Source organism: Ursus maritimus, unplaced genomic scaffold (genome assembly GCF_017311325.1).
Source record: "Ursus maritimus isolate PB19 unplaced genomic scaffold, ASM1731132v1 scaffold_3, whole genome shotgun sequence".
In the NCBI taxonomy this organism is placed as follows: domain Eukaryota; kingdom Metazoa; phylum Chordata; class Mammalia; order Carnivora; family Ursidae; genus Ursus; species Ursus maritimus.
The window spans coordinates 85,756,994-85,784,117 of record NW_024425563.1 but is presented as its reverse complement, the minus strand read 5'-3'; the positions used below and the strand labels follow the sequence as shown (position 1 = coordinate 85,784,117).

At 49.9% G+C, this 27,124-nt stretch overlaps 1 protein-coding gene and 1 long non-coding RNA gene across 11 annotated transcripts in view; one reads left to right on the top strand and one right to left on the bottom strand.

Annotated features, from left to right (window-relative positions):
* Positions 1-27,124, top strand: part of ATXN7L1 (ataxin 7 like 1) — a 233,392-nt gene that overhangs the window by 64,672 nt on the left and 141,596 nt on the right. For 9 of the 10 annotated variants that reach the window (XM_040644365.1, XM_008703546.2, XM_040644368.1 and 6 more), the window contains one exon: positions 17,339-17,443. The exons of the other annotated variant lie outside the window; for it this stretch is intronic. In XM_040644365.1, coding sequence (XP_040500299.1) covers positions 17,339-17,443 — 105 coding nt within the window. The remainder of the gene's footprint in view (positions 1-17,338; positions 17,444-27,124) is intronic. 10 annotated transcript variants of the gene reach the window in all.
* On the bottom strand, positions 1,005-24,348 carry LOC121105860. The gene is made up of 3 exons (XR_005838625.1): positions 24,112-24,348; positions 9,659-9,754; positions 1,005-2,076 (listed from the first exon to the last, which is right to left on the bottom strand). It is a non-coding gene; the product is annotated as an uncharacterized LOC121105860 (long non-coding RNA).

Sequence of the window (27,124 nt, the reverse complement as noted above, 5' to 3'; positions counted from 1 at the left end):
GTATCGGCCGCTGTGATTGATGTTGTTTGCAGTATTATTTTATCAATAAATCCTCCCCGTAAGGGTCTAGCGTAGACCAGTCCCTGGCCGGCAGCTAACATGTGCGATGAGTGTTGGTAGAAACGTCAGACTAGCATGCAAATGGTTTCATAGGGCCGCTGCTGAAACTCTATCCCTTACTCATTAGTTGGAATGAGAGACTGATTTCCTCTGGGATGGGAGGAGAACGTGGGGGCAGGGAGACCTCCCGTCCTCTCGGTGAATGTAGCGGTCTGAATCTGATCTTGGTGCAGGGTGGGCCATGCTGGCTCCTTTCCCATACATGCTCACATCTGGGACAGCCAGACCCAGGAGACCCTCTTTAATCAGGCTTTGTCAGAGGTCATTAGCCAGGCCCTTCCCATGCATTCACATCAGGAGGTGAGGGTTTGCCTTTCCTGGATTAAGGTGGTCTCATCATGGCTGTCACTTGTCTTGAAGGGCTTTTCTTGACACACCAATGAGGGGAAGGCCAGCCTGCAGGACCTGACAGGGGATCCTGGGCCAAAGGGAGACCTGGGCCACACCTGTCCAGCACTAGGGTATGGCTAGGGCTGAGAGCAGCCCTCTGCCTCTTCATCGTCCTCTTACCGATGCAGTCCTGTCCATGGGAGGTGGGAGAGGGGGGCTGAAGCCTTAACGAAGGCATCGCTCATCCCTCACCAGCGGTGGCCCCTTACTGCCTTCTGTGGTTGGCCAGTGGCCACTCAATGGGGCCAGAGAGGGGACAGTATTCTAGCCCCATCTCTGTTTGCTAGAAAGGCAAATCGTGCATATGATTCTTACCCCCATGCTTTCCCTTCTCCGTCCCGGCTCATAACTGGGTGAAAGGATGTAAAATAGTAGACTTTTTATGGGAAGTTTTTATGGGGGAGCCTAGCCCAGTGCTGAGTTGAACAGCTACAGCAAAATCACCTGAGAAACTTTATTCCGAAACACAGATTCCTGGGACTCACTCCCAGAATTTCTAATTCACTTGGTCTGGCTAGGAGCCAGGGATCTGTACCTTAAATCTCCTAAGAGATTTTGCTGCTCAGCTAGGTACGGAACCACGAGCCTGCTCCCATGGCCTCATTTCACCGGCAGGGGCCGGGGTGTTCTAGGGACCGAGAGGGGTCTCACGTGTTGACAGGTTAGTGACAGAGGCCCAGAGTACCATAGTCTAGCCCTGTCTTCTCCCAACAGCCAGCCAAGGCCAGATGGCCGAGATCTGGGTGTCTGCGGTGAGGGCCAGCGGTGGGGCACTGACTCGGGGGCCCCCAGTTGTCCATAGTTCCAGGGAAGTGGAGGAAGGAGCCAGGGCAAAGAAGAGGAGCTCTTTGACCATTCCTTACAGAGGCCTGGGCTCCCACTCTCCGCCCTCCACAGCCACCCGTGACCGTGTAGGAGGCACCTCTACAACCCACCATTGCTGGCAGTGGAATCCTGGTAGGGGTCCACACTGAACTTGGCTGGATGGTGTCTCAGCTGTGTAGATTTGACACAGAGGTAGAAGTAGAAGTTTACCAATACAGCTGGCCCCAAGCCCCCAAGTACACCGAGTACATTTGTCTTCTGATCTGAGCATTAGACCCTTCTAGAAAGATGAGACTGTCCAGAGATACCCAGCCCTGCTCCCAGCAGTTCATACTGGGAAACCTCTAGAATGGCAGGCGCAGACCCCACAGAGACAGGCTAGGCATCGGGACCTCAAGCAGCATTTAAACCAGGAAAGCAGAAATCCACGCGTGCTGGGCAGCCCCACAAGGGGAGCGCTGTGCAGGGTGCATGGGGGAGCCTCCTGCCACAGGGACTTGAGGGCCCAGAGCTGCAGTCCTGCTGGGAAAGTGTCTTCCTCAAGTCACTCCCCACCAGGCTTCAGATGGCCGCGGTGCTGGCCTGCAGGGGTGGGGGGAGAGGCTGTGTGGCCTGGCTCTTGCTGGTAGTCTTCCAGGAAGGTGGAATCTTTCTTTTCTTTCTTTTATTTATTATTTTTTTTTCTGGTAAATGAGAGGCGGTTTGACGGCACTATGAAAAAGCTTCCCCAGGCATGCAGACCTTAAGTAAATAAAAGCACAAAAATAGATTTTTCAAACCGTGTCCTTCCAGAGCATAGGAGGATTTGCTGAGAAATTGGATTGAATTCCCCCGGACTCACCTGACTGCTGCATGGAAGAACTCAAAGGAAAAGTGTGTGTTTCCCCCGGCCTATCGGCCAGATCAGTGCCAACAGCAGGGCTCGCGGCTCTTACCAGGTGACCTTTCAAAAGGCAGCTGGGGGTGTCTCAACAGCAGGCTGCGGACTAGGGCTAAAGCTTAGCTGGGCCACCCCTACACCGGAACCCTCCACTCCGTGGGATGAGAGGGAGAGTTATTGTAGGATCTCTGCCCTCCCTGGGTATTCTAGATTGGTTTCCTGCGGGTAGGAAGGCCTCTGGGCAGTCCTCAGGAGAACAGGGTTGTTTTTCTAGTGGTACTGAGGGATTGGCCCCAAAGCACCCACATCCGATTCTCTTGCACTTGGGTATGAAGACTGAATTTGCCTCATGGCCAGCCCAGGACTGGGGCTTGGGGTATGGCCGCAGGGTGTGAAGGAGGTTTTCTCCTGAGCCACAGCATGAAGACCTGAACACCAGAACACCGTTAGCATAAGAGCACCATCAAGCAGGTAGGCTTTCCGAAGCCAGGCTCGAAATGGTCCCAAACCATCCAAGGACCTAAATACAGTGCCCAGGACCACGTTCTGTAGAGTTTGGGTTCCAGCGGAGAATTTATGATGGATGAGAACCAGTGGAGTGCTGGTATACTGGTCCTCCAAACTTAGAGCCCTGATTGTATCATTTGCTGATTTTTGAGGTGTAAGGACTCCCACCATGGTGAATTTCGGAGAGCTGATGGGAAGCCGCTACATATGGAGTTGGGAAAGTTAGTTCTCGCAAGTAGTTCGAGGAGGCTCCAGCACACCACTGACTGCCTCTGACTCACAGATCCCTAGCATTTACAGTGGAGATACCTAGGAGGGGCCCACGAATCTACATGCCACAGGGACTTACACTGGCACCCCCCCCCCACCATGTACAGAACACGCCTTCCCTTGGCTAACAGCGTCTTTGAACCAGTGAGAGGTTCCATATCACTGAATTAACACTGGTGTGTACCTCTGGGTGTCTCCGTATCAGTAGTTCCTATGATAACGACAGCATTTGGACAGCTTTAGAGGAGCTCACATCCCTTGAGAAACTTGTTAAAAGTCCATCCTCCTAGACTCCACCCCCAGAGAATCTTGTTCCACAGATCTGGGATAGGGTCCAGGCATCTACGTCTGGCCACCAAATAGCAGGGAGTATTCACACCTTGGGAAACCTTCATCTACTGTTTCCTCTCCCTGTGGCTTCGACGACTTGAAGTTCAAGGTCTGGAGGCTTTGGGCATCATGATTTCATTCTCCACATTCCCTGTTTCCCTCCAGTGAAACAGGATTGTTTTCTTAAAGTCCCACCATGCAAAATCAGATTCCAAATCATAATACTAGCTGACATTGATTGAGAGCTTTTGCAAGCACCAGACATCAAAGTGTGTGACTCCCATCTCATCCTCACAACTACCCTGTTATTATCCTTCCCATTTTGTGGATGAGGAAACTGAGAAATTTCCCAAGGGTTCAAATCCAGACAGTCTGACTCCAGAACGCGCGTTCTAAGCATGACACCGAGCTGCTTCTGCAAAACAGTGATCCTCTGAAGGTGTGTTGCTTTGACTCAGCGAGTTCAGGCTCTGGTTCTGTTTGGTTGCATGGGTATTGAATCGAGCGCCTGCTGGACACTGGCACTGGTGTGAGCTATCTCATTGAATCCGCCCGGCATCCTGATGGGGAAGGTATGACTGCTATTTCCCGGAAGAGGAAAGGTAAATCAGAGAGGTTCTGTGGCTTGCCCTGTGTTGCACAGCCAGCTAGAGGCCGAGCAGGACTTTGTCGCTCAGCCTGCACTCCCCCACAGCTGCCCCGGCTACGTCTCCGGGGTGCTCTTTTAAGCATTTGAGTGGATTTCCTTGAGTGTTTGCCTTGATTTTTGACTCGTAAATGTCTGAGTCCATGTGTAAAACGTTAGTGTACAAATGGGGAAGCTAGGCCTATCCACCACTATCTGTATCCACCGGTACTGAGGGCCGAGTGAGCTGATAAATGCAGTAAATACAGAGGAAGGGCTGGTTCGTTGTGTCTGTGGCAGGCTCCCTGGAGGAGGTCACACTCACGCTGGCCGGGAAGGACGTGCAGGACCTCAGCAAGTGTGGAGGGACGGGTAGAGGAAGGGCTGTAGGGGAGGAGGATGTGGTCAAAGCTGAACAAGGGACTCAGGGGCAGGGCTGGATCCCAGGGGCTCACAGACCCTGCCAAGAATCTCCCTTTTCTCCTCGGGCACATAACTAGCTTCATGCTTGATTTGTGATGGAAGACATTGTGATTTTTCTCCTCCAGCTGATCGATCTTATTTTCCATTAGTACCTTCAAACAGCTTTCTGTAATCCTCTCTGTGGTGGATTTTTTCTTTATTGGTCTCTGCTCCGAAATCTGCCAGTTCTGAAGCACTGGCCCATCACGGTGGCAGCCAGGTGTGTGTGACTGGTTTGGGGGCCTTCGTGTGACGAGAGGCTCCTTTCTGTTCTCTTAGAGCAGAGACAGCGGGAGTGGCCCTGACTCCCCTGTAAGCACCCTGCCCCTGGGGGATGCCTTGGGATACCTGTCAGCAGCTTCCTGCAGTGTGGCTGTCCCAATGGCTTGAATGCTTTGGACACTGATTCCCAGGGACATTAAACAGTTCTTGCCACGGCCCTCTGGCTGTGCCAAGTGGACGCTTCTCATGACGGAGCCAAATGGCACATTCTCCTCTGCACTTGGCAGCATCGTGTGGGTGATCACTGTGGTCTTGAAGGGCACATGTGGGGCTCCCCAGCCTTGACAAATGGCCCCCTGGGGAAAAAAAATGCCGCCTTCTCTTTGCCAGTTACAGCCAGAGCCATCTCTGTGTTGCACTCAGTCACTGACACATGCCACAGGATCCAGGGGTCTCTCTTATTCTTAGACCCTCTGAATGCGAACGAGCTCACCACTGCCAGGGGACTCATGAAGACCACCAGGCACTGGGGCCACCCGTCATTCCTGGCCACTTATCTCGCGGATTCTGAGCCTACAGCTCTTCTTCATCCCCAAATCTGCAGGCGTCTCACTGACGGTACCCCTCGTAGCCGAGCAGGGGTTAGCGTGTCTGAAATGACGGGGGCATTTTCTGGGGTGGGCGTGTTCTTGGCCCTGGGGTCTCCACTGCATGTTCTGGATGGCATCAGTAACGGTCATTTGCTAGCTGAAGCCTGCCATGTTACAGTCTCATGAAGGCATCCTCTTGTGTCTTTAAAAATGCTGCGTTTCCAGCATTTGTGAGGCACCACTGGGGGCTTCTTCGTCGACTCCGCAGGTTTCAGCAGGTTCCAGCAACACGTCATCCAAGAAACCTCGCAAACCGCTGTGTGGGAACCGTAGAGCCCCTGTGTGGTAGATGCTGCCTGGCCCCTCCAGTCCATTTCTAAATTAAAATCTCTACACAGTGATGGCAGGCCCAGTGAGACATCCTTCTTACATAATTGTCCTGATCTTAGCGGGGCTGTGAAAGCCCTCAGTATGGCATGGTTTGATTCCCACAGACGGGTAGCCCAGTCCCATCCCATTATTTTGCCTGGGGCTCTTGCTTTTATTTTCATCCAAGATGGAATGAAAGCCTCTTTGGCACGTGAATCTCAAGAAGCAAGATGGCGGACATCAAGTCCTTCAGTGTGCCTCAGAGCAGCCTTTTTTTAAGCCTAAAGTCTATTCAGGGTTTGGTGAGAAGCCTGAATTCAGTTGCCTACAAGGAGAACTTCCATTCAGACTTCTGCTTGGCTCCTACTATATGAACCGAGCTGTGCTGGGGTGGAGAAGGTGACACTGTGCATGAGGCTTGGCCCATGCTTTCATGTCGTTTATAATGCAGCCCTTGAAAACCAGCTAATACTCCTTTGGTGTTGTCTAGGTTTCTTGTTATCTTTTGTTTTCTTCTTTTTAAAATTTTTATGTATTTTTTTAAAGTCATCTCACCCTTGTCGCCTAAAATTGTAGCATTTGGTATGGCAACAAAACGGGCTGAAACTGAGTTAAGTCCACCTCAAAACCACATTGCTCAAATAATATAATGCTTCCTAATATATATAGAGAAAGAGAGATGATAGAAGAAAGAAAGGAGGAAGGGAGGGAGGGAGGGAAGGAGAAAGAGAGAAATGAGAGACATAGAAGATAGATAAGGGACGTAGGTAAGTAGGTGGTAGGATAGATATGATACATCAGTACAGGTGATTGATAGATCTAGAGAGATGATTGATGAGAAAGATATGGGAGATGAGATAAAGATAGACCAACAGATAGATGGTCCTCACTAACTCCTCTTAAGAATAAGCCACTTGGACCTTGTGCTTCGTTTACCTTTTCTAGAGATTTCCTTCATAACGTGAATGTGACATCCTCCCCTTCTCCCATCCTTCCCTCCTTCTCGGCCATCCTTCTCCTGACACACTCCCTGTTGGACTTGTCATCATAACTGAAGAGCCAAAAGGAATTAAGGGACTGGTTAGCCCTTCCTCCAGACCCTGTCAGATCGCCACAAGAAGGCAGACTGTCCTGTATGAAAAGGCACCAAAGGAGATGTTTCCATTGATTTGCCCTTGACTCATTCAAGTAGTTCTTCATAGCAGTGCTCTGTTCAGTATGGCAATTATTTTTGACCGTCCCTGTCTTATAAGGAAAGGCATCATCACCTCCTCATCCCCAAACCCACTGCCCTCTTCTTTGAGATATAGCACCTACCTCCACCTCTCAACGATCTCTCTTGGGAGGGGGTAACAAGGAGGGAAGGCATCACAGACTGTGCCAGGAGACCCAACCTGGACGCAAGAGATGCCCCGGATGGAGGTGGAAGGAGTCACCCCAGAATGAACTGGAAACAGGCCTCACACATACCAGCTCTTACATTTCCTACCCTGAAGGCAGCTCAGGGTAGGAAGAGCCTATTCCAAACAAAGAAGCAAAGCAAAGCCCACTGAAGAAGAATTGAGGAAAATTGCCCAGGGAGGTATACTGATTTTGTGAAAACAACTATTATCTCAACTGTAGTCCTCAAGTTGAAGGTAATGTGGGCATAAAGATTTAGGCAGACATTTAAACACTTAAATGACCCAGGTGGGAGGGGTACCTGGGAGGCTCAGTCAGTTAAGCTTCCAACTCTTGGTTTTGGCTCAGGTCGTGATCTCAGGGTCATGAGATCAAGCCCCGTGTTGGGCTCTGCGCTCAGGGGGGCGTCTCCTTGAGGATTCTCTCTCTGCCCCTCTCCCCCATAAATGAATGAATGAATGAATGAATGACCGACCCAGGTGGGAGAACCTGAGAGGGGAGGAAGTCTGGTGATGACTTGCAGCCATTCCAAAGCTTTCATAGGCCCTTCTGCTTACCTAAAGCTGGAGGAAGAGGCTAGAATTTCCCCCAATAGGTTGATGCTTCTCTCTCTAGTTGAGTCATAGTGACCTAGACAGTTATTACGTAGCAGGCCTTTGGCTGGATGTGCTACATCCGCTCTTGTCCTCTCCACAGAACTTCTCTCTTGCTGGGGCCAGGGCACTGGGGCCAACATGGTGAAGGGGCTTGGAGGCTAACCTGCCCATGTGGCTGATCTCTAAACACAAGCAGCCCTTGCTGTAAGCATAGGACATCTTATCAGGACTCGGCAACCTGCCAGAGTGGTTACGTGTTCCTCATTCATCCTGAGGGCCAGAGGTGGGGATGTCAGGCCTGAAGCTACCAGCCGACCTGGCTGGAATGCTGGACAAGGATGCATGTGACTGGACAGGGAGGAGCCCGGGTGTCCCTGCAGCTGCTTGAAAGGGAGTCAGGGCTGGGCTTATATCCTGGGGAACATTTTTAGGGACAAATTGCTGCCATTGTTGCCTCAGCCATGCATAGGCAATGGGGTGCCCCTTGCAAAATGACTTTCTTAGCTACCAGGGTCATTGCTGACCTGGTAGATCCCCTGCCAGGTGTGCATGGGGCTGAGCCTGGCTGTTGTGTTGGTCCAGTGTTGGACAGGAAAGGGCTGAAGCAGGAAGGACTGGAGGAAGTCTCCATCTTCCAGGCCTAGATCACTCACTGCCTTGATGTACAAGACACCTTACAGCCCCAGGATGAGGAAGTGGAGAATGAGACCAGGGAGAACATTCAGAAAACACCCCTAAGCCCACCCTGAACGCTGGCTCTGAGGGGCCATCACTGGGGCTGGAACGGGGAGCAGCCATGTTTGCCAGATGGGGAAGGACACAGCCTTTCATGAGTCTGGCATGGTGAGGGACAGGAATGAACCACCTCACTACAATGGCCCACCTGGTGCTTCTTAAATTCTTCTTAAATTCAGGCAGAACTTGTCTTCCAAGGAGCTCAAAGAACGAACAAATAGACATAGTTATTGCCTTCATAATCTTAGATAGGAGCATGGATATTAGGGCAATTTATTATCATTTACAACTTACCCCTTTGAGGGAAGAGAAAATTAAGGAGCATAGAAAGTAAATCAACTTCTTGGGACCTTCCGCCTCATGAGCTAATTGGCATTTATGAAGCAGCTACCACGGGCCAGACTGTTTGGCTGTAGAGCTAGAAAGGGTCCTCAGTCACAGTTCTTGTCCTCGAGAAGATCCCAGTCTGGTGAGAAAGGTAGAAGCCACGTGCACTGGTATAGCCTGGGAGCTGTGGGCACATGTGGAGGGCACACTGGGAGGGAGTTGACTCTGCCTGTCCTCTGGGGGAGGCAGAGAAGGCTTCCCAGGAGGGCAGGGGTGAGTTGGAGAGACAGGAAGAAGGCCATAGGTAATAGTATATTGTTCCTTATATCCTTACTGTGAGCCAGCCCCTTCACACATGTGTCCTGTAATTCCAGATGAGCAAATGGTTTAGAGGGGATTGTCATGCCAAATGGCAGAGTCAGGACTTGAACTCAAGGCGGCCTGACTCCAGGGCCCAGCTCTGCAGCCCTGCATTTTACGAGGACCGTGTCTCACAGGTTTTGTTCTAAACCCTGGAGTGCAGTCTCCTCCTGGGTCCAACTGCATCCCATCACCCTTCCTTGTGCGGCAGGTTGGGAGTTCTGCTGGGTCTGAGGGGAAGCCAGAGGAGAGTCTGCTGAGGGGAGCCGGCCGAGGCCCAACGTCCAGGGAGCAGCCCCCCTCGCCTCCACACAGCGTGACCGCGTGGGTGGTAAAGGCCCTTCTGAGCAGGGAGGGATTAGGCTGTCTCACGTGGCTGAGACCGTGGCCGTGGCTGTGTTGGCCAGCAGGGGTTTGTGGGTTGGTTGGGTTGGGGATGGTTCACACAGCATCACGGGGAGCATCCACCTGCTACCAGGCCTCGCTCCCGGCTGCAGCCTTGCAGGGGGGTGCCTTCCGGCCCAGCCGCAGCACGAAGAGGCTGGGGGCCCCTTTAGTCCTGGTCTGTCAGAGAAGAAAGGCTGTGTGTCCGCCACCCGCCACCCGCGCATGCTCGCCCGCCCGCCCTCATTGATGCTGGGGAGCTCACCGCTGCTGCTTGCTTTCTAGTCCTCCTGTTGAGTTTCCGTTTCCAGATTTCATTGTTTTTGAAGCCCTCACAGTCAGGCTTTGGGTTTTCAGAGATCTGAAAGACGGAAAGTGACCGCTTTTTTTTAATTTTTTTTTTTTTTTTTTTTTTGCATTTTCCTAGAGGGGAGTTCAGCATTCTGCCGGGGAAGTGGGAGGTATTGGGTCTGAGGTCATCGCTTTGAAGACCCCACGTTGTTTTGATCTCCGAATTTAAGGAGATTTTGGAGTTGAGGAACAAATAGAATCACACTGTCAGAGCAAAGGAGAGACATTTTTTATATCCCCTCAAGCTTTCCGCTTGACACAAGTGATTAAAGTGCAGCTGAAAACTCCACCGGCAGAGAGAAAAGACGAATTAATAAAAACTGTGTAATGAGCATATTAAGATTGATGGGGGACAGGAACGTGCTCCGGACCAGCCTCTCCCAGCGTGAGGAGTGCCCCTCCCGAGGTGGCCCGCGTCATTCCTGTAGGTGCCCTTCTGCGTGCGGATCAGAATCTGCTTGGAGGCAGTCATGTGTGTCTTTGAACTGCAGTGACTGTTCTTCCCAGTGATTTCCCTGTTTGAGTTTATGTAAGGGGGAGCCCCCAGATCACCACCACTGCCAGCCACCAGCTCATCTTTTTGAGAGTTTTCCAAGGAAGCCCGGCAGCACCCGGCTCCCCAGCTGTGGTCACAGGGCGGCCCTCCCTGAGGTCCTACTGAGCGCTGTGTGTCCAGCTGTCTCCCACGGGCAGAGGCGCACATTTCAGGCAGGGCTCACAATCACCTTCCTGGAAAGGGCGTGGTATGTTACAATTACATAAATACAACCTCAATTTTTTTTTTCATTACAGTAGTTTTTTGGAGTCCATTAAAAGAGAAGCATAATTTTTAAATTATAGGAAATTGTTGTTATAATAGAGTATTAGGGATGACTGCCTTGACATTTTTAGAATTCCTATAGCAACTGGGGTGGTTCCTCAACCCTGGACCAGGCTTTTGGGGAAACTGAAGGACATTTTCTGGGGCTTTTTTTTTTTTTTTTTTAATGGAAACTGAAATTCAGCGTTGTCTGTTTTGCTGTCTTCCTTTTCGGGCTGTGGGGTTGTCTCTAGCAAGCACAGGTATCACCGATGGCTGATAAGCTGCTGCACTGCCTTCAAAGCAAGTCTGCTTCTTGCAGCTTCTCTGTTCAGCCTGCGCTGCGCTCGGCATTCCCACTCGCAGAGGGAAGGCATCAATCCTGACTCACGCCTTCTCAACTTTCTCATCTTCTGAGCTCTCACCCGGTTGTTGCTTCATAATGTCAGAGTCTTAGGCTCTGGAAGGTGTCCAGGGGCAAATTCAAAGGCGCCCAGCATCTAGCTTGATCCCGAATCCACAAAAACAGCTGTCGTCCCATCTTAGCGACACATCCTGTACAACAGTGGGTTGGAGCTGTCACCCTGCCTTTTTCTTAACTGCAGCCGTTTTCTGAACATGAGGACTGGATGCAACGGAAGTCCACACACACATGTGGGCTTTGCGCGTTGAAAGTGTTCCCCTCAAAAAGCTGTGTATCTGGAATAAAATGCTACTCCTATCCAGCCCATTTCTTTTCAGTATTGACTTAAGGAACAGTCAACCAACGACACCAGGCCATCAGAGTTACTGTTTTACTTTCATAGAAACCATTCTATTTTCCTAAACTGTGTCTGTCCTTCCATCACAGCTGAGCTCTGTCCCCTCCCTCCCTCCTGTGTTGTCTGGGGGTGGGGTGCGTTTAGAGAAGGGGAGGCCGTCGGGAAGCAGGCCGAGGATGCCAGTCTACACGCACAGCATGAATGCAGTTGACAGTCGTCTCTGTCACAAATGAGAATTGTAGCGGTAGCTAGGTAGGACAAGTACAGGAGTGCCCGCTTTAAATCCGGCACTGAGAAGAGCCTGCGATAAATTTATAAGCAGCCTTAGGTTAATACCATGCGCCAAATCTGTGAGTAACCTCCGTGAATAACCCTTAATAAGTAAGCATTAAGTTGACAGACATTGGAAAGAACTCCAATAACTTAATTCTCGACTCCCCACTACCCCCACTCCACCCACCCCACCCCCTCTTGCCACCAGACTGTGGACACGTTGTAGCCTCTGTGTGCTCATTGGATACAGAAAGTGATCCACACATTTACCTGGCTCCGTTGTGCATGGGTTCTTGGGTTCATGATCAGTACCCCAACCATAACTTTATATTAATATAATGATTCCCCCCCCCGCCAAGTTCACAGAACACTCTCTGCATCCCATTGTGGTAGATGATGATTATAACCTTCTCCATTTTTGTAATGAGGGAGGTTAATACAGGGAAGAGTGATGCCAGAATGGGTGCTCGTCCATGGTTTAAATGTTCCAATAGCCAGCTCTCCAAGAGAAGAAGCCCTAGTTTATGGTGGATACTGATTCACGTGGTGTAAATATCCCCACCTTGGCTGATTTAAGCTACCAACATACCTCCCTGAATGCTGAGATAGGAAGAAACAATCAGCTCTTGTGAGCTGGTACGACGGGCTCCAGCATAAAATTGGCAGTAATGATTCTGTTCAGGGCTCCAAATTCCCCATGACCACTGGGACCAGCTCAGACCTCTATAAATCCCCAGTGAACTCTCAGGCTGAGCTCAGCCCCTGACTCGCTGGATTGCCTTGAGAAGTGTTTTTTCAAACTTCGAGCTGTGACCCATTAAAGAGTCCTGAAATTTTGAAATCTCAATGAGCATTTTTTAAATGAAGTAGAATATAATAAAACAAAAAGAAATGAGTAGAGCAGAATATATCAGAGTATAACGTGCATGTCCCAAGGAGAGATGATGGATGCATAGATGGATGGATGGATAGATATGTATATGTGTAGAGTGGGTTGGGGTCAAAAACCATAAAATACTGACCTAGAAGCAAGTGTACTCGTATCTGCAAATGGAACTAATGAAGTTTGCTCCCTCCCTGCCTGTTACCAGGCCAGGGGCATGACTAAGGTCACCTGTGTGATAGTGCCCTGGTGGTGCTAGCACCCTATCTGACCTGCAGTTCGTCTATGTGCAGGGGCAAAATGAGGCAAAACGGAGAGGTTTGGCTTTCTCTGGGAGATGGTTGAACACTGTGTTTGAAACTGGGCAAAGTCTCATCATTTTTGTGCACGTGCTTTCCTGGAATCAAGCCACAGCCAAAGAGAGAGCCCTCCCAAAGGCTTTCAGCCCTCATCAGTCCACACACGTGTGCAAACTCTGCAGGTGGGAGGGACCCCCGGGCTTCCCTGGAGGTCTGCTGTGAGTGGTCGTGAGGGAGACACAAAGGATATGTTGCCTGGAGCAAGGACTCTCTCAGTGGAGAAAGAGCTAGTTAGTTCTGAAAGGTAGGAAAGATGAGCTTGGTTAAGGCTTTCTCCACACGTTCTCCTGGATCCCTGGTGGAAGAAAACACAAGCTTTTATGAGCCATCACAGCAACCCCGTGAACTGTAAGCCCCATTTCATTGATGAGGAAACTGACACTCAGAGAGGTTGGGCACTTTCCCTGAGGTTGCACAGCAATGAGCACTGTGCAAAAACTCCCTCCTTCTGACCTGTGCTCATGCCTGTGCTTATGCCAGGAACTCCCTCCAAGTCTTCGGAAAGCCTGTTAGTCACCCAGTAGACCCTTCCAAACTGGTTTCTTCATCTGTGAAATGGGATTTTGCTCTATTAAGGAAGGAAGCAGCCTTTTGCTAGGAGGGAGCATCGTCCGTAGAGTCATAGAGGCCTGGCATCTCAGCCCGATTTACAAATCACTGCCCCAGGATCTCAAGCAGATTACCTTTGTTTCTTTGCCTGGAAAGTGGAGATGATGGCCACTTTCTAGGTCATTATGAGGATTAACGAAGGTAATGTTTTTACATCACAAAGTCTAGAAGGATCCATATTAACCTGTCAAGGGTGGCTTCCCCCAGGTGGTCTCCTTGCAGGTGGTTTCATTTTTCCCTGTTTTCTCATCTTTCTTCAGTGGTGCTCTGGTAAGTGCTTGGAAACCGGCTCTCCAAAAGACCAGACCTGATTTGTAGTCTGTGCCCCTTTCCGTGGTGTAAGTATCCCACAAAGGCTGATGTCAAGCTACCACCGAATGCCACTGAACAAACTGGGGAGAGACAGGCTGGGACAAGCCCACTGCAGCACACCACTGTTGTTCTTTTGCACTGAATGTGTTGTCTGGGCAGTAAGCTGAGAGAGAGAGGAAATTAATGAATAGAGTACCCAGCATTGTGCCGGGCATAATAGTTTTCAGTGCTGCCTGACTTTCCTCCATCCCCAGGCAAACAGCACACCGACTGTGATGGCCAGGCTGTGCGAGGTGGTGGTCTTCTGAGAGGCTGAGTGCCCTTATCTTGCTCCCCATCTGCCGGGCTCTCAGAACCTGGGCAGCCTATAGAGGAGACTCAAAGGTCGGCCAACTGAGGAATAATCAGGCAGGCAAGAAGGTCCTTTCACTTTCCATGGGAGACACGCTTTTAGCCAACGTGGGCAAGGTTGAAACTGTCCTAGAGGAAACCGAGAAGGGTCTCGGAGCAAAGAGCCTGAAGGGGAGCGCACACATAGACGCACGCACGCACGCAGGCACTCACCCCTGCGGCCAGCCTAAGGCCAGTCTGACTCATGACCAGAGAGGAGGGTGTGTACCTTGGGGGGGGGGGGCTCTGCAGATTTCTGAAGGATTACAGAAGAAGTGGGAGTCCTGAGAGCCTTCCGACAGGTCAGCAGGTGTGCACAGCAGAGGGGCAGAGGCACGCTCGCTCCCCACACCCTGCGGACTCCGCACAGCTGCCCGCAGACAGTAAGCACTCCAGCCATTTTTATTAACGCTTGTGTTTTTAATTCATAAATTTCTTCTGTTCCCGTATAGCTTGATCTATTGCAGAAAGGATGTAAGGCCCCTCGCTAAATGCTTGTCGAATCAATAAGTAAGTCTTAGCCCTCGCCAGCTCCTGGTTTCACATGTTCCCGGACATAAAATGTGACTAAATCTAAATGAGATGCAAAATGTTAATGAAGGCTGCCGGTGACTTTGTTTTTAATTTCTTCTGGCTCTTTTGCATTTTTCAAATGTATCTTCAAAGAACATGGATCACTTTTGTTATTTAAAAAAAAAAAAGACCACGTATTATAAAAATAAACAACCCATAATAAAGAATAGGATCGAATGGTATCAGCCGTTAAGGACACCGACAGATGTCCTCTCCATGCTGTGGTGCTCAAACCAGGGGTCCCGGACATGTTGGGTGGCCCAGCGTGGACCTCCTCATGCTTCAGGACACTTGTCACAGCTGGGTTCTGTCTCGGCCTCTCTTTCCTCAGGCCTCCCGCCCACCAGGTACTGACTAATAACGTTCCCCTGCGGTAACAAGTCTTAGTCAGAAGTGGAAACAGAGGCGAGTCCTAGAGAGGGGAAATAACAGGCCGCGCCCAGGGCCACCAACAAGTGAGAAGTTCACAGGGCCTGCGTCCCCAGCCCCACCCCGGCCCCTCGGCATGTGGGCCCTCAGGCACCTGCAGCTCGAGGAGGACCTGCTGCCACCTTGTAGCCACACGTCCCCTCCGGGGCAGCGCGGGACCCAGCCCCTCGTCCGGTGACAAACGTGTCCGCTCCACGTCTGTCTGAGCGGTGGGGCTGTTCTGAGGACGCAGCGCTGACGGTGCCCTGTGAAAGCGTGTGCCGGCTGATAAACGAGCCGTCCCCACGTCATGAGGGACTCGGCTCTTCCCTGCGACCTGGCTCTGCAGTTTCGGGAGCCTTCGCACGTTTGTTAGTTTTTTTGTGAAAGACGAAGGTTGAGTCTAGAAAATGAGGGCCTGAGGGATGGGGAGAGAAAGTTCAAGAAGTTTACGACAGAAAGCATGCTCGTGTGTACACTGTCTTTTAACTCCTCTGTCAACCATGTGGGTGCTTCCCAGCCTCCCGCTCTTCGAGGCTCGGGAGTGACTCTAGAGCCGGTGGGCTGAGAGGAGGCAAGGCCAGGTGCCCCCGGGGCTCCGTGTGCACCAGTGGTACACAGGGAGCTGTGACCATGTGTCCTCGGAACCTAACTAATTTTCTTTCTTTTTTGACTTTTATTCACATACTGTACAAATTCCCCCATGTAAAGTGTATAAGCCAGTGGTTTGTAGTATATTCACAAGATTGTACAACCATCACCACCATCTGTCTTAGAACATTTTTGTCACACCCAAAAGAAACCCTGAGCCCCTTAGCAGCAACCCCCCCAAACCCCTGCAGGCCCCCGAGCCCAAGCCAGGCACAAATCTAGTTTTGTCTCTCTAAATTTGCCTGATCTGGACACACGGAGTCCTACAGCATGTGGCCTCTTGTGTCTGTCTGCTTTCACTTTACGTCATGTCTTCAAGCTTCACCCGTGTTGTAGCCGGCGTCGGCCCCTTGTTCCTTTTCATGGCTGAATAGTATTCCATTATCTGCTGAGAACGCGTTTTGTTGATCTTCACTGGTTGATGGACATCTGGGCTGTTCCCACTTTTTGGCTGTTGTGAATAATGCTGCCACAAACATGCATGGACAAGTCTTTGTGTGGACTTGCATTCGTGTCCCTTAGGCCACACAACTGATTTTTTTAACAGTGTATAGCTGATCGTGTCTCTCCTTTGCTTGAAAACCTTCAGTAGTTTCTCTTGTTTTTAAAATCAGGTTCAAAATCCTTACTTGGTCCACAAGGCAGACAGCTTCTGGGCTCTCCCCTTCTTCTCCTGTTCCAGCCAAGAGGTTCCACTGACACACAGCCCTTCCTACCTTGGAAGCCCCGGAACTTGCCTCCCCGCCTCCCCCCAGCCCTTTGTTGAACCCCCACGCCTCCCAAGGTCTCAGCCAAAATACCTCCTGCTCAGGGAAGCCTCTTCAGTGCCTCTGACCAGGTTGGGTCCACATGCTCTCATAGGATTCCCCCATCCCTCTCCTTAGCACATACCCCAGTGAGAACCACATGATGGCTTGTGTGGTGAGCTGTTTCGTATTTCTCTCGTCTGCCGCCGTACCCTCAGGAGAGTGGGGCCCTCGTTGGCATCAGCCATGCCCGGCACTAGCACAGTGCCTGGCACTTAGGCGCTCAGTAAATATTGGGCAGATGAGTAACAGGTAATGAGGGCAGCAAACAAATCGCTTGTTTGGTGGCTTCCTTTTGCCATGGGGTCTCCCTCAAGTGGTGGGGAAACAGAGGCAGTGGCTCTCTCAGGCCTCCTGCCCCCCAACCCACCTGAGAGACCTCTGCTTAAGTTGGAATGGGTTTGGGGGAACCACCCCCCGTCCTCGAATAACTAGAGCCCCATTGGGTGCCAGCTAACACGTGGGCTCTCTCTCAGGACAAGGTAGCTCCCCGCAGCATAGGACGTGGGGCAGCTCCCCACGCTGTCCACACTGGGGGTTACAGCGGCCCACCTGCAGGGGTGATGTGAAGAGGGGGGTCCGTGAGTCTGCAGCTTCTGTGATAGCCGGGAGCCGCATTAGGACAAACCTTGTTCCGTTTAGTAAAGATCATTGCTTTTCTGTGCGTTTCGTTTGAAAAACTGTCCTTGAGGAAATTGCGAGAGGAAACTGTAGACCTTCTGAGACTTAATTGCTTTTTTCAAAACACCGTGTTTTCATTTCCCCCACAGATATGCACTTATTTGGCCATTATCCCGCACATGACGACTTCTATCTCGTAGTGTGCAGTGCCTGCAATCAGGCCGTCAAGCCACAGGTTTTCCAGGCGCACTGCGGTAAGTGGACCCCCGCACCCCGCCGCACGTTCGCAGCCACCACTCCCACCACAGTCGCCTCCCCTTCAGCTCCCAGGCGGGTCAGCCCCGTGTGCGGGGCCACTCGCCCAAGGCGGTGGGTAAATTCTTCCTGCGGCTCTGCCTCTGCTCACAGGGGACCTATTTGCGGAGCTGTAGTCCTTCTCGGAAATGCTCAGCCCTGTCAGAACAAATGAGAGAAAACCTGCTACTTGTTTAGGGAAATGGGACCAGACTGAAGCCATCCGCCCAACCTTCGGGGGGCCTCCCAAGGTGACCATAGGAAAGGCAGAGCGGTGGCTTGAGGAGCTGCTCCTGAAAGAGGGGGCCAGACTGAGTCCTCCAGGGGTTACCCCAGGAGGGGCTGGGACTGAGGGGTTCTTGGGCTGCCGCCCCAAGGAAATGCCTGGTACTTGCAGCCTCAGGTTCACTTTCTCTCTCTCCAAGAATGCTCTCTGTGTTTGGGAACTTGCTTTCCCTCTGTATCTTTACATCCTTGGTGTAATAAATTCCCTTCAGTAGTACAACAGCAAACCCTAGACCCCCCTTTAGAGCAGGTGCCATGGACATACAACAGATAAAGTCCACGTGACCGCTACCTCGGGAACGCACAAACAGCTACTGACCTTGGACAGGCAGTTGCTTAACCTCGCAGGATGGACGTTTCCTTATCTTTAAACGGGGAGTTGGACCAGATGATTTCCAAAGCTGTGAACTCCCCAAGAGGCTTTCTCGATCTTTTTGCTTAAGCCCCACTCCCTTTTTGATGAACGTCATGTCTCACTGCCCCCTTTTACTGTTATAGCTCAAAGCACGTTAAGTATCGTGCCAAAAAAAATCAAAGCAATAATAATATTGGGTATGCTTTTGTAAATTACACATTTCCTCTTTCTCACACTCAGCATTTCTGACTTTCCCCCACACCCTTCAGTTGTCAGTGTTCTGTAATAAATCGGTTTAAAGTAAAGTGAGCTGCTTATCCAAGCTCCTCCTCAGTAAATGTATTTGGGCCTTAAGAATAGTTCTTATGTATTCTAATATCATCTATGAATATGTATGTATATGATATATCCATATCTAAATATGTATATAATCTTTATCAGTGTGTGCATTTATATATATATATATATATATAGTGGGAATATCTTGTGTTTTTAATATGTAGAAAGAGAATCTAGGATTTAGGGGCACTTTCTAGAACTTTCTTACCTACACAAGGTAGAGAGAGGGCCCAAGATAAAGTACCATACAGAGAGCTCTGCGTAGAGGCCAAGTCTCCCGCCGTCCCTGCAGCCGGCTCCTTGAGCTAGGTTTCTCCTCCTCTTCCATGAGGAGTGATCTCCATAGGTGCTTCTAGCTCTAACATTTTCGCTTCTGGCAGACTGAGCATGAAAGGAGCAAGTTATGTGCTCGGCACGAGCTGACCTTGCTCACTGCTCTGTAGCAAATGACCCTCTCTTCCTCCAAGAGGAGAGAAAGGGTCAGACCTTTCCAAAGGGAAACTGTCAGAGACCCAGAGGTGGTGCTACCAGCTGAGGTGACAGGTGGGCGAATGGAAAGCAGAGCAGTGGCGGGAAGATCCCACACAGCTGGTTTGTTCAGTGAGTGACCGTGGCATCCATGTGGCCAATTGCTTCTGTCTGTCTCGTGATGATGCGGAGGCTAGGGCACCCCAAATGTGATAGACGTTCATTCATTCGCAGGGACTGCTGCTGTTCTGGGCACTGGGATACAGCTGCGAGTGGGACAGACGAAAATCCCATAAGCCATCAAAACCTTCCCTGGGAACTTAATTCACTGGCAGAGGCTTTGATGGAAGGAACCAGAAAGGGACCTGGGACCCCACTGTGCCCTACAGAGTTCTGCCCAAGGTGAGGCCTCATCTAGCCAGTGAAAGAGGTCTCGAGGTCTTGGCTCTGCTGACACACCTGCCTCCCTCTGTTCTAGGCCTTTTGGTTCAAGAGCCAAGTCAAGCTTAGGGAGACAGCCCAGGGTTTTGTGGCCACCTCCTCTGAGCAGTGGCAGTAAATTAGTTTGGGGGTTTGGGGTGATTGGCCTCATCACTCGAAGCCCAGCCTCCTTTGAGCTTCTCGCCGAGCCAGCTGAGCTTCTCGCCGAGCCAGCTGACAAGTAGCAGTGGAAACACAACCACAGCTCAGCAGACAGAGCGCACAACCTCCCTTGTCTTTCAGGCGTGTGTCCTGCTGATTCACAGCCCGTATTTATCAAGACCAGGAGAATGCAAGGCAGAGCTCAGAACCACAGCAATTCTTTCGGGGGCAGGGAGGATTTCTTAGTTTCCCTGAGAATTCTTTCAATGGTTTAATGATATTTCTTTTCTTGCTGTTTTATCTCCAGTGACTAGCCTTGCTATTTCCAACAAGTGAGTAAGAATGACACTGCTAAATGCCAGGGACAGTGCTGTGCGCTTTCCTTATCTTTGAGTGTAGAATCCTCTCAACAGCCCTATGAAGTAGGGACCACTGTGGTCCCTGTTTTGAACGTGAGGAAGCTAAGGCTCGGGAGCGCTTGCCTGAGGTCTCAAAGCCGTGCAGGCGCAGAGCCTGATTTTGAATGTAGGCTGCGTCACTCCAGAATGAGGGACGTACGTAGTCTGCTTGCTTGTCCCTCACTGCCCCTCTACATGGATCCCGTGCCCTCCCTGCCTTGCCCAGACTCCAGGACCTGCCCCCGTTCACTGGCCAGGGAGCACCTGCGAGTCCAGGTCTTTAATCCCTATTTTGTTATCAGAGCTTTTTTTCAAAAGGAATCTCAGGATGAAACTTGATCTATAAATATATATGCAAAGCAGAGCCCCTGGAGTTGAACTTTGTATAGGAACTCGAGCCCCACCTACCTGGCCTCGCCTGACTCCCAACCTGCCAGGGGTCCATAGAACAGTATTTGAAGTCTGTTGTAATGGAGAGGACGTGGGCTGGGAGCCAGACAAAGCAGTTCACGTGAACTGTGTGACCTTGGGCAGGTCACCTCTGTCTCTCCACCTTGTCTGCCTCATGGAGTTGTTGGTGTGGAGTCACTGGTAGGAAGCACCTTCTTGCAAATACACCCAGAGTGTGGGTTCCTTTCCTCCCCCTTCCTGCATGTCATCGTGTCTCACTGCCCCCAGCTGGACCTGAGTCGGCCCTCCTAACAGCCATCGAATTCCGTTCTCCTGTGCCACGACACCTTCTGCCGTGCACTTCAGTTTTCTGTGGACTGTCTTGGCCCCTCTACCAGCCTCTTGGGTCTCTTCAGGACCAGGGATGTGCCTTGTTGGCTCTGTATTCCCAGCACCCAGAAATGAGTCCATCACCACCGGCCCTGGCCCCAGAAAGCAGAGCTGGGGTGCAGGGGGACGGACATACCTAGGGACCGGTATGCCTGGGGCCAGATCCCAGCTCAGCCGTGCCCAGCCCTGAGACCCTGAACTGGTCACTTTTTAAATGACAGGGGACTGGATAATGTGTTCTCTTAGCAACATACTCATTCGCAGCATGTGTGATTCAGCTCCTGGATTTTATAGATACTGGCGTGGGGGGGGGGCAACATCCAAGATCTCGGTGTCCTGGTTGTTTAAGTTAAATTGAAAAAAGCGCACGTCGTGTGTGTGTGTGTGTGTGTGTGTGTGTGTGTGTGTGTGTGAGTATTTAGGCAGTTGGTTCTGGGGACTTTGAAGGTTGATGGTAATGTGAAAAATTGAAAGCCGTAGTGGAAAAATCATGAATTTTGGAGTCAAACAGACCCGGCTTAGAATCTTGACTAACATTTACTATCTGTGTAACGTTGGGCTAATCGCATGACCTTTCTGAGCCTCACTTTCCTCTAAAATGAAGGTGATAGTTCTTGCCTCGCAGTTACTGTGAGGAACGGAGATAAAGTAGAGTTTCCTGGCACGTGGTAAGGGAATAAAGAAAGGGTAGCTATTATTGTCAATAAAGTGTGGCTCTTTCTTATTAAGTTGAATGTTTCTTATGAAAAATGGGAAAACCGATTCAGTCAAATGCTTCCTGTCTTCGTTTCCTGCCCAGGCTCAGGGGGTGTGCGCGCTGAGGTCAGCCTGTAGACGTTGGCCTGTGATTCATCTTCAGCCTTGCGTACTCTTGGAGGCAAGATTTGTCAGCCTCGAGGATCTGGCTTTATAGGTATGGTTTACATTCACATGAGGCCCCAGTGTCAGCTTCTCTGGAAATGGCGTGAGGCTCCAGGTCCCTCTCTGCGGTCCCTGCCAGGTCCATCCTGCTTTGGCCGCCTTGCCATACAGGGTCACATGAGTCCCCACTCCCAGGACTCTCTGCATTCCTGTTTGCTCCTGACTTTGTGCCCCACACTGATGTCCCAGACATAAAAAGCAGGTGGGCCCAGAGGTGAGACCCTGTGCTTGGTATGGAGGGAGGCTCTCTGGGAGCCACCTTCTGGGCCACCCCACCTGTGTTGGTCCTCTGAGGTCTGTTTCCTGAGTCTGTGCAAGCATCCTTTTGATGCCTTTTAAACCTCCACCTTTCCTAATTCTAGTTCTAGATTTTAATTCTAGTTCTACCTTGTTATTAAAGCCCCTTAGGTGAGCTGATGAGGTGATTTAGGGGTAGTCACAGAAAGGGGGAAACAGAAGCCTTGCCTTGGAGGCTGCCCAGCCCTAGTTGTAGCTTGATACGCTGCCATGATGTGATTGGCTTATGGCTGGGAGTAGCCTCTCTGGGGTCAGTCTGCTTGGAATCAAGTTCCAGCTCTGCCATTTGTTAGTTATGTGACTTGGGCAGGTTACTTGGCCTCTCTGTGCTTTAGTGTTCTTATTCGTAAAATGGGTAGAGTGGTTTACCTCATAAGGTGGTTGTAATGATTAAAAGAACTTGGGGAGCCTGGGTGGCTCAGTCAGTGAAGCGTCCAACTTGATCTCAGCTCAGGTCTTGATCTCAGGGTCATGAGTTCAAGTCTTATATTGGGCATGGAGACTACTTAAGAAGAAGAACTTGCATTTGGAAAGTACTTCATACAATAGTGAAACAAAGTTTGCTTTAACAAGAAAAAAGGCTATCAAAAACCAAGTGATAAGCTACAGAGATTTGTAATGAAATCTTATCCAGGGGCGCCTGGGTGGCTCAGTTGGTTAAGCGTCTGCCTTCAGCTCAGGTCATGATCCCAGGGTCCTGGGATCGAGCCCTGCATCAGGCTCCCTGCTTAGTGGGGAGTCTGCTTCTCCCTCTCCCTCTGCCCCTCCCCCTGCTTATGCACATCTCTCTCTCAAATAAATATATAAATAAAATCTTTAAAAAAAAAAAAAGGAAAGAAAGAAATCTTATCCAAAGGGTTTTCGCTTGGGATTAAAGCAGAGCAGGAGGGTGACATGTGTGACTCTTCCTCTTATGTCAGTGCTGTTGTGGGTCCCACCCTCATCCCAGAGAGACTGCTGTTGCCATTTTTCCAAAAGGAATCCTCTGTGTGATACATGCATGCGGGTAGGTGTGTGTGTGTGTGTGTAGGGGTCTTATCTGTGTGCCCAGGCATGTGTATAAGCTCAAAACAAGGAGATGCAAGGTGCCTACAATGGAAAAAAATATCGGTATTACTTTTGGTAGGTGCGTGCTTTAACAGTCTGGAGTACTGTAATCCAGGAGAAGACTATAATAGATTTAAGCTGTGTCTTTGTAACAGGGCTGAACATTTATGAAGTTGTAGTTGTAGGATTTGTCCAAATGAAAGCAGTATGATGTTTTTTTCTTTCCTTATCTCCTAATATACTTGCATAATGAACTACTGTGAAGCAGGGTTTCTCACCAGCAACACTGTTCCCTTCAGGGGCTGGATAATTGTTTGTGATGGAGGCACCCTGTGCAGTGTGGGGCCTCTATCCACTCGATGCCAGTAGCAGCCCCCACCCTTAGTCATGACAACCAAAACCGTCTCCAGCCATTGTCAGCGTCCCCAAGGGACAAAATCTCCCCCCGTTGAAAACGACTCCCGTAAAATAGAACACCCCCCATGTGTCAAAGCATATTCTGTGCTTTTCTATATTTAAATTTTCCTCCACGTGAAAGTGAATGTGCGTGCACATACACACGAAGCCCAGAAATAACCGCCGTGGAATCACACACACACACACACACACACACACACACACACACGGCAGCATGTAGAAAGTTTACTATTTCAGCTTCCACAGAGCCGGTCACCGGGCTATTTCCCCATCACATTTGTATGCAAAGCATAAAACAAGCTATCTTCTAGAAACCCATAAGCTGCAGTTTCCCACCTCAAAACCAGAAAAGGGGAGAAAAGGCAAAAGCAATAGCATGTCCATATACACAGATTCTTCAGAAATGTTCAGCCACAGTTGGTGCTTGCCCTCCACGCCGAGAACCCTGCAGCCCCACACCCCATCCATCAGACAGAGATAATCCTTGGATGTCACTGCTACTTAAAAGAAAAAAAAAATGTATTAGAACCGAAGAACCTAGATGTCATTCAGTAGACAAGAGAGGATTAATTTTTCCCCTCTTTCTCAGAGAGGACTTTTTATTCCCTTTCCTGATTATATTTTTGAATGCCCTTCAAGTAGCTGTTTTGCATGTTGATAGTGATGCAGTCGAATTTAATGAACTGTGAGCTAAAGCAGAGAGGCTGGGTGGGAAAATAAATGAGTGACAGCAACTCACCTTCGTTCCTTCCACGCACGTCCAGATGCCAATGTCGGTTGGGTACCGGCAGTGACACAGCCCAGCAGCCCTGCACACGGGAGCCTCATTAAGGAGGTTCCAGGCTTTCCTGCCATTGTTCTTTTTATTTTATCTGTCTCCGGGTGACCTCTGGTTGAGGAGGAAACACACCATTTGTGCTTCTGAGCCCTAGAGAAAGTCCCTCTGAAAGTCGGTGTCCCCTGGGCTTCTGGGGAATCATCACCGCCTAATTATCCTACAGGACTTCCTGTCTGAACGTGTTGACGGGCACCACCGCAGAGCACTTGGGTCTAGTGTCAGTGCAGTTGGATTTGTTTGTTGAGATTACATTTCTGTTGTTGCTTCTGTTCGTCATCTTTTACGAGAGTGGATTACTTACCCCGGAGAAGTGTAAAATAATTAAAGGAAATTGTTCTCATCAAACATATTCTTTGTCGAGTCTGACAGCATTAATTAATAAGGCTTGGCAAGAGCATGTGAATATGTGCAAACTTTATATTGTTAGTAGGATTCTTTTTTACCTTTAATTTGATGAATGTATCCCCAGTCCAGAGTGAACTCCTAGATTGATACGTCTTTTGGGCTTCTTATGATCAGAAACAGTATCGGCCATTGTTTCTTCTGATGTCTTCTTCCCATCAAATCTGGTCCAGTGTGACTCATACGATAGGTCCTCAGGAAATTCCTGTAAATCCTCCAGAGATCGCTATGGAAAGAAATGGCAGACGGACCGATTACCAAACGGTTATACCTTACGTCAAGCATGACATCTGAGAGAATCTACAACAAAGTAGGACTGCGTTTTGCTCCACTTCGGATGTTTATATTTTTGAACTTGCAGCTGCTCAAATTACAGTTAATGCTGGATCTGGAACAGAGCAGGTTGACCTGGTCCCAAACCCGGACTTTTCTTTTTACTCTGCTAATGGAAAACAGAAATACCAATAACAACAATGATGATAAAGCTAATGCACGTGGTGGGCACTTACACGTACTAAGCTTTCTGTGTGTTCGTGAATCCTGTCGCCACCGTGGTCATATTGGCCGTGTCACATAGCAAAGGCAAGGGAAATTCAGAGGATTTAAGAAATTTGCTCAAGATCGGGCCGATGTAAGTGGCAGAACCAGGGTTCCAACCTCTGTCTGACTCAAGTCACTTTAACCACTGTCCAGGTTGAATGTTTTGGGTCTGGAACTCCCTGCAACACTGTAACTAGGCTTGGATACAGAAAGGTCATTGTGGTCCCCTGTGGGATCTGCACAGGGACTCACAGGCAGCTGAGTTCCCTGTCTCTTTCTCTCCCACACTGCTGACCTGGTCTGCTTACTGGCAGAGGTGAGGAACTTGGGCACAGTCTTGAGGAAAGGAAGAAGGGAGGAATAAATCAGCTCTGGTAAGTGTGTTTGGAGCCTCAGCCACAGCATTTGAACAGACCTTTAAATATCGACAGGTAAAAAGAAGGGAGCTTGTAAGAGGTGGTGGAGTGATACCATCGTCAGTACCTGCTGCCTACAGATTCCCCTTTATCGCCAACAAATGAGCAGATCCCCGAGACCCACAAACAGGAGGTACTTTCCTCTACACCCCTCGAAATTCCCTTTCTGCGTGTTTCTGGGAATTAAGTAGAAATGCTAACAAATAAACAGCAGATGTAATGGTTCAGCTCAAATTTAAAGCCAAATTAATAGGATCTTCATAACCTTAGGATTGCTGAATTCATCTTTAATTGAAAAAAAATCTGGGGCACCTGGGTGGCTCAGTCGGTTAGGCGTCCTGCCTTCGGATCAGGTCATGATCTCAGGGTCCTGGGATCGAGCCCCACATCGGGCTCCCTGCTCAGCGGGGAGCCTGCTTCTCCCTCTCCCTCTGTGTACTTCTTCCTGCTTGTGCGCACTCGCTCACTCTCTGTCAAATAAATAGTCTTTAAAAAAAGAAAAAAAACTACTTATAATCTCATCAAAGCCCATTTCTTGAAGGCTGAATCTTTTGGGTCACCTTCAGAGTCACGTGGCTTTGATTCATTCATTTATTTGAAAAATACTTACTGAGCACCTGTTATATGCAGGCATTGTTCTGGTGTCGCAGGCATCGTGGTAAGCATCACAAACAAGGGCATGGCTTTCTTGAGGCCTACATTCTGGTAGGTTAAATGACATAAACAAAAATGCAACCAAGTCCTATGAAGAGCTGGCACAAGAGTGTCCCAGCAGAGAGCACAGCAGAAGAGGTGGGCGGGACCAGAACTATAGAGCCCTGCAGGCCAGGGTCCAGAGTTTGGGTTTGATTCTGAGAAGACACTGAGGGCACCCAGAGAGGGAAAGACATAATTTGGTTGATATTTTTAGATGATCACTCTGGCTGCTTAGAGCCTGGGAAACCTCCTAGGGACAAGTGCAGTGCTGTGCAGATAGACAGAAAAGGATAACTTTGAGGTCCGTTCTGGAAGTGTAACTGACAGAATTTGATGATGGGCTGAATTGGGAAAGAGAGGGGTCAACATTTAGGATTAGTCAGCAGGGGAATGGTCAGTGATCTGGTGGGAATGACGGCGGAGGATGACGACATGGAAACCAAGACAGGAAAGCCTTTTGTAGACCCGGTCAAATGCCAAGAGGTTGAGTGAGAGGAGAAAAGAGAAGAAGCCTCTAGATTTGCCACCATAGGCTGTTACTGATCTTGACAATAGCCATCTCAGATGTGTCTTGAGATTTTTTTTTCCAAGTGCAGGTGACTTCATTTTTACATCCCTGATAGACCTCTTTTTAGGCTGACAGCGCCCCAAGTGTGTTATCTGCATTTGTGCTGAGCTCAGCTGCCACCCAACCAAACCGTCAGCTCATTCCTCTGCCCCTGGCATCCCTGTGTTCTGTGGGACTGATCACTATGCAGCGGGGTCACCTGCAAACACTAGCTGCTGAGCCTTATGCATCCCTGAGTCCCAGTGCGGAGCACATTTCCTGACTTGCTACACAGTCAGGTAGAAGGAAGGAC